The following is a 7356-nucleotide window of genomic DNA, read 5'->3' on the forward strand; positions in this document are numbered from 1 at the left end:
CTGCTGCAATAACCAGCACCCGACTGCGGGATGAGTGCACCTGCAGGACTTGAGATCTACTTCAGTTGCAATGCCACTCTACCTTTGGCTGTGGTATACGGCACGTCTTGAAAAGCTCCTCGGACTTCTCAGCAGGCCACATGCGATGTGTCTTGAGCCCTCTGCTGTGAGTAAAAACAACATGCACTCAGCCCACCCACCTGGCTCCAAAGTCCTGGACCCGGAACATCGTAATCTCTAGTTGAGTATCCTCTGCAGACATCATTGTCGACCTGGTTCTATCGTGAGGCAACGTCGACGGAACATTTCTCACCAACGCCTTGCCAGTAAGGCTGCTGCACTGGCGGCAGAGTATTCACAAGTGCTGACAGCTGCCGACGCTGAAAGCTGAGACGTGACAATGCTCTAGAGAGCTTGCTCATCAGTGGGCAGTAGAATCGGCACGGAATCATGGCTGCGAATCCAAGTTGCTGGAGCTGTAGAAAGTACGTCGTCGCGTGTCTGCATGCCCTCGGCCGGCGGCGCCACACCGGGAGAGAGCAGGGATCCGGGGCTAACCACAGTTGCTCGCGTGTGGCCAAAGTTTCTGTCGGCATCATACATCGATCCCTTTTGCCATTCTCATTGCATCTTCACAATTCCGCTGGAGTGCGAGAGGGGAGCGCAGAGAAGGCAGTCCTGCGACACTGCATGATCCGATTTGAAGATGCTGGTGCGCTCCGCCAGCCGACGACAGCAAGGACACACCTGTCGCGTCCTCGCCGCTTCCTTCGCCCAGTTCTCTCTGCCGTGGCTGGCTCCAGCGCAACTACGATGGAACGCAACACATCCACCACCGACGCCATCTCTGACGACCGCCTCGACGCATCGCCATCGATCACGAAGACCTCCAGTTCCCACATTGCAGCTTCGACAGCTCGCAACAGCTGCTGATACCCATTCTTCGACGAGCACGTCTTTCGAATCGACCCATTCTTCGACGAGCACACCTTTCGAATCGACCCATCCTTCGAGGATCGACCGATTAAAATCGAACTTCCGCGCCTCCAACCATGATGACTACGTTCCTTTCGATTTCTCCGGCTCTCATTTTCTTGCAGGGCCGAGTGAGCCGATTATACTTAATGCACCATCAAAAGCTGCCGATACGGTCATTCGTGTGAATAGATATGTCCATGGATCCGCAAAACAGCTCCTGGGCCATTTGCATACTAGCCTATCAGTGGGGAGACGGGATCGTGCAGCAGAAATTGTGCATAGACTTGCTCAGCAATGTGGTCCGCAATCGGAAGAGGCTGTGCACGCTCACTGGCTGTATTTAGACGACTTGCGTGAGGCTGTGAGGCGGCATGGTCGAGACTCGCCGCAAACTGCAGTCTTGCTCAGTCAGATGCAGAAATGGTTCGAGGTCGAGTTACGGAGCAAAGGCACGCAACCTGACGCCAATATCCTGATCGCAATGATGCGGGCATCAATATCTGGACTGGAAGGCTCACGGCGAGACCGCTCAATTCGCAGATACGCGGACATTGCACAGCAGCTGGGTGACGATGTCTTGAACGAGGTTCTACTCTCCGAAGTCTACAACGACATTGAATACGCGATTTTGGGTCGCGCCACCGAGGATTTTTATGAGGAGGATGTTCCTCTACAGCAGGCTGTGGAAGATATCTTGCAGGGAGCCTCGAATAACAAGGAAGAAGCGCGTGTTAGGCAGGAAGCACTGGATATGTCAGCGGTGCCAGAAGTGCTGCAAACAGAGCAAAAAGGAACTGGGCTGGAAAATATCAGAAAGAGCATGAACGTCTTCTCAGAATTACCCACGTTGCCAGTGGATGCCGGCATTGAAGCCCGTCGAGAACTGGCGTACAAGCGGCAACGGCTGTTGGAAGACACGGCAGTTGATGTGGCGATAGACCGATGGAAGAAGGCCGACGAGGATTTGCGCAAAGTAGGAATCCACACTTCCATGCAAAGCAAACCTGTTGCTGCGTTGATGTGGCAATGGTACAGCCAGCTGCTGCCAGCCTTGCAACAAGAGCTTGCCGAGGTCAAGAAGGCAATGAAAGGTGATATGACCGATGCAGACCGGGTCGCTTACGGTCCTTACCTGGAGCTCTTGCCAATCGAAAAAGTAGCTGCTGACACTATTATCTATGTCATGACACGCATGGCTTCCGGCAAGAACAAAGCGACCAATCAGTATGAGAGTGAGGCGAAGCTAGCGCCTCTCGCGCTCAATCTGTCGCGATTGCTCGAGTCCGAAGTTTTGGCCATTGTTGCCAGTGGTAGCAAAAAGTCTGACAAAGCGAGCAGCAAGTCAAAGCTTCGGAGCCAAGCAAGACGAGTGTTCGAAAAGGGGCTCGCAAAGTCGAAATCGAACTCGAAAGCACGACAACAGAAATTGAAACAGGCAGAGTTGACCCAAATCGAATGGCCGTTAGCTGTTCATGTCAAATTAGGCGCCATGCTGTTATCTAAGCTGATGCAGAGCGCTCAGCTTCCAGTCACCAAAGAACATCCACGGACGAAAATGCAGATCACGCAAATGCAACCTGCATTCCTGCATCGCATGAAGTATTCTCGCGGTAAAAAACTTGGCGTGGTGATGCCAAATCCAGCATTGATGGAGAAGATTCGAAGCGAGCCGGTGGGCAGTCTGATTGCAAAAAAAATGCCCATGGTCGTGGAGCCGTTGCCCTGGACAGGCTGGGATCAAGGCGGATATCTGCACTATCCGAATCCCATATTGCGACTGGCAGCTGGAGACAAATCTGCCAAAGACTACTTTTTGGCAGCGGACGAACAAAACGATCTTAGCACGCTGTATAAGGGCCTTACGGCGTTGGGAAAGGTGCCGTGGAAAGTACACCAAGGCGTGTTCAAGGTGCAGTTGGAAGCTTGGAACTCAGGAGAGGCAGTCGCCAATTTTGCGCCACTCAACCCTAACTTCGAAATGCCGCCAGAGCCGGATGCATCCGCAGATCAGCAGCAGCGGAGACTATGGATCCAGGAGTGCCGTGAAGTTGCCAATCGTCGAAGTGGAAACCACTCCAAGCGCTGTTTCCAGAACTTCCAGCTCGAAATCGCCCGCAGCATGCTGAACGAGACCCTGTACTTTCCCCACAATCTGGATTTCCGTGGACGAGCTTATCCCATTCCACCTTATCTCAATCACATGGGCGCGGACAATGTTAGGGGTCTGCTCGTGTTTGCAGAGGGCAAGGAGCTCGGCGAGAACGGCCTGAGATGGTTGAAGATCCACACAGCCACCGTCGCGGGCCACGATAAAGCCAGCATGGAAGAGCGTGTTGAGTTCACTATGAAGCACCTAGATGACATATACGATTCGGTGCGAAATCCCTTGGATGGCCGCAGATGGTGGTTACAAGCAGAAGATGCGTGGCAAACCCTCGCGGCTTGTTTCGAGCTGGTCGCCGCACTGGAATCCCCCGATCCCGCAAAGTTTGTGTCACATCTGCCGGTCCAGCAAGATGGAACCTGTAACGGTCTGCAGCATTACGCCGCATTGGGTGGTGACAGAGCTGGTGCCGCGCAAGTTAATCTCGAGCCTAGTGATCGTCCCGCCGATGTCTATACCGCAGTGGCGGAGGTCGTGAAAGCCGAAGTAGCGAAAGATGCTGCGAATGGCGATCCGATTGCTCAAAGGCTGCACGGCCGCATTACCAGGAAGTGTGTGAAGCAGCCAGTCATGACGAATGTCTATGGCGTTACGTTCTTCGGTGCTCGTTTGCAGGTGAGGAAGCAGCTGGAAGCCATCTTCCCCGAGGTCAATGCGCACGATGCTGTTAACTTGGGTCATATGTCGCACTACGTTGCACTAAAGATCTTCAAGTCTCTCGGTCAGATGTTCACTGGTGCACAGGCTATTCAGAACTGGCTCGGCCAATGTGCGGACCGGGTGGCCACGTGCCTGACTCCGGAACAAGTAGCCTCATTGAAGAACGAGACGAAGATTCTGAGACGCGGGAAGAAACAGATGAAGGACGACAAATCCAGCGATGTCAGGCCACAAGTGGCACCCGCAGTTTCTAGCAATGACAAGGCCACAGCAAGCAAGCCACTGTTCAAGTCGACAGTAGTGTGGACGACTCCTATGCGTCTTCCTGTGGTCCAGCCTTACCGGGCAGCGAAATCGAAGCTGATTACCACTAAGCTGCAATCGATGGCCATCCAGGATCCTCAAGCCTGGGATCCGGTGAGCAAGCGCAAGCAGCTCCAAGCGTTCCCGCCGAATTTCATTCACTCTCTCGACGCAACGCACATGTTACTCAGCGCTCTCAAGTGCACTGAAAACGGCATGACATTTGCGAGTGTCCACGATTCTTTCTGGACCCACGCTTGCGATGTCAATCGCATGAGCGAGGTACTTCGGGACGCGTTCGTCGCCATGCACAGCGAAGACATCATCGGCAGACTACGGGAGGAGTTCGAGACCAGGTACAAGGGGCACATGTACATGGCGACTGTCCTTGCAGGCAGTCCTGTGGGGAAACGCATTATCCAGCATCGGAAGGAAGTGAAAGAGGAGGCGAAACAGTCGAAAGCGATATCGATTCCGAGCGAGCTGGCTTTGGAGGCTGAACGAATGCGGTTGCTGCAGAGTGAAGACGCGCAAGAACGACTCAAAGGTGAAGCGATGATCACCCCTGGCAGCATCCTGAGCGCCGAGTCCGACCCAGCTGCCTTTGCCCCGGCCACAGAGCTGGCAGGTGTAACACTGGGCGAGATGCCTGTAAATCAGGCTCACGTGGAGGAGGCTTCCATTGACGAGACCGATTCAGAGACACCGGTAGTCGACGAGGCTGCCGAAACAGACATGGAAGTGTCTGAGTCAACGAACAATGGCGGTGAAGAAGCTAAGTCGGAGGGCAAGAAGACGACGAAGGAAAAGAAAACCACACAGAAGAAGCTCTATGTCTGGCTTCCGCTGACCTTCCCGGAAGTGCCTGCCAAGGGCGATTTCGACGTGCGACGACTGCGCGAGAGTCGATACTTTTTCCACTGAGGAAGTGGGAGACGTGTAAAATATTGTAATTATTGCAGCATATGAGCGTTATGGGAAGGAGGCACTGTAAAGCTGCATAGCGATGGCGTTGGCAAGAAAGGGAACGGCATTGACCACAAAATTATGCTGTGTTGTATGATATGATACCACTGCGAGAGGACTTTAGTGTATGCATAGCACGCTGTACTCAACGATACATCGGAACATGAATCAATGTCTCTGTCACTGGTCTTCACGTTTCAACTCGACACGCCTGACTCATCAGCATCTGTCGGTCGAATCGTGATCCAGAATTATGCAGCTTATTCCCTGCACAAAGTTCAACCATCGAGACCAGGAAGTCCCGAATGACCGGAACAGATTTGCAGAATGACATCCCGGCCAGCAGGGGTTGCTGGCCATATAAGCTTTCCGGAAGCCAGCGACATGGGACGTCCTGCTCGCGACCGTTGTTTGATTTGTTGGGAGGCCGTGCAGCACATGTGACGGCGGCGTTGCAGCGAGGCGGTGGGCGGGCGGGCGGATGGCGGCGGTGGTGGTGCAATGGGCAGAGATGAGGTGCGTTCGGGGGGCAGGATCTCACGAGTCGCCCGCGGTGGAGGCGCCAAACGGACGCTAGCCAGCGACAGACGGGAAGGATCGTGGGCGGCTTTTGGGTTGGGGCGAGCGGACGTTGGCTTTCTTTGGGAGCGCTGGTGGAGTCTGGGTGGGCCACGACCCGCACAAAACCACCGTGCCCGTGTCGTGTGCTGTTCCGGCTCCGTGGGCTGCGAGCCGTGGGTCCCGTCGTGCTGGTTGCTTTCCTCGTCTGCCCGTCCAATCCTGCTCTCACGTCCCAGAAACACCCTCTGCTGCAGGCACGCTCGCAGCAGCAGCAGCGACAAACACCAAGAACACCACCACCACCGATCAGCGGCCCCGGGATGCGATAGCGAGCGCTGGTTCGCGAGAGGATTCGCTGCCGCCGCTGCGTCGTCGATCAGGCATCGTCGTGAGCTTGCTGCACCACCGACGGCCGATCTTGCTCTCTTCTGAACACCTGCCCGTACCTCTGCTTGGCGGAGCCCTACGAGTACACCAGGCCACCCGCTCGACCACCTTTCCACCTCTACACGCCATGGCCGAGGACATATCACGGCCGTCGGCGGACGATCGCGAACGGCGGAGGGGGAGTCTGGCGAGACGTGCTCTGCAGCGAGTCCGCGCTGCCATGCATCGAGCAAGGGATCCTGGAGAGACCACGACCGAACGGGCTGCGACTTCAGACGACGAGGCGAGGAATGCAATAGAGGCAGCCATCGGACCTGCGAACACCACGAGAGCCGGTGCCGAATCGAGCGACATTCCACCCGACGTGATTGAGCAGCGACATGATCCAGAGCCTGTGGAAGCGCCTTCAATACCGTTCGCCACGCTCAACTCAATTGAAGTCGACTCCAGCGAGGAAGACGCCGGCGAATCTGCAATGCCACCGCGAGTAGGCCGATCCGGCTTATCGAGAGAGAAGGCGCGATCACTATTCGCACAAAACGGATTCGACTACAAATTGCGAACGTGGCGGCCTCTGGAGGAACCACCGAACAAGATCAGACGTGTTGAGAAGCCCATTAGACTCCGAGTACATTATACCTGTCACGAGTGCACGAGACAGTTCGGCTTGGAGAGGACTTGCATGGATTGTGGGCATCACAGATGCCGAGAATGTCTGAGGAATCCGCCGAGGAAAGTGAGACAGGTGTCAGACAATGCACGAAGGTCGACGGAAGACGGCCGGACGAGCCCTGTTGCTGGACCTTCGACAGCGCCGCCTGTGGCAGAACCTTCGCGGCCGCAACCAGACATGCAAACAGCATCACTGGGACTTGACGATGAATATTCGAACGACGATTTGCCACAAGATCTCGATATCGCCATGTATACCCGACCCAGGGCTGCTATACAGACAGTATGGAAGCCACAAGCTCGACCGAAACTGAAGCATGCGCTTGGTGCTTCTTCCACTTCACCGGACGATGAGGCCCCGGTGGTTCGGGCTGTGCAACGAGTGTACCGGAAACCTCGACAACGGGTGCGATATACTTGCGAGCAATGCGATACGCTGTTCGTCGATCACGATCAATGTCGGCGATGCGGGCACGAGCGCTGCGATGGTTGTCTTCGCCAACCGTAAGTCCTTTCCATTGCTATGTACTTTCAACTTGCTGACCGTTCTTCTCAGGCCCAAACGCACTGCTGCAGCGCCAGATCCAGAAGTCCTTCGGTCTCTTGAGGCCCGACTCGCTGCTCACGGAGAGTCTTCGACTGCCGGAGCCGCCGAGCAGTCATGA

General features: G+C 55.2%; 2 protein-coding genes across 2 annotated transcripts; both read left to right on the forward strand.

Annotated features, from left to right (window-relative positions):
- Positions 1–706: 706 nt before the first annotated feature.
- CKM354_000485200 (DNA-directed RNA polymerase) lies at positions 707–5029 on the forward strand (the record flags this gene model as incomplete). The annotated part of the gene is made up of 1 exon (XM_044800104.1): positions 707–5029. One exon carries the CDS (start codon positions 707–709, stop codon positions 5027–5029), a length of 4323 nt encoding a protein of 1440 aa, XP_044656039.1.
- Positions 5030–6146: 1117 nt separating this feature from the next.
- Positions 6147–7356, forward strand: CKM354_000485300 (uncharacterized protein; the record flags this gene model as incomplete). The annotated part of the gene is made up of 2 exons (XM_044800105.1): positions 6147–7195; positions 7248–7356. 2 exons carry the CDS (start codon positions 6147–6149, stop codon positions 7354–7356), a joined length of 1158 nt encoding a protein of 385 aa, XP_044656040.1.

This window comes from Cercospora kikuchii, assembly GCF_019650295.1.
Source record: "Cercospora kikuchii DNA, contig_00003, whole genome shotgun sequence".
NCBI lineage: Eukaryota > Fungi > Ascomycota > Dothideomycetes > Mycosphaerellales > Mycosphaerellaceae > Cercospora > Cercospora kikuchii.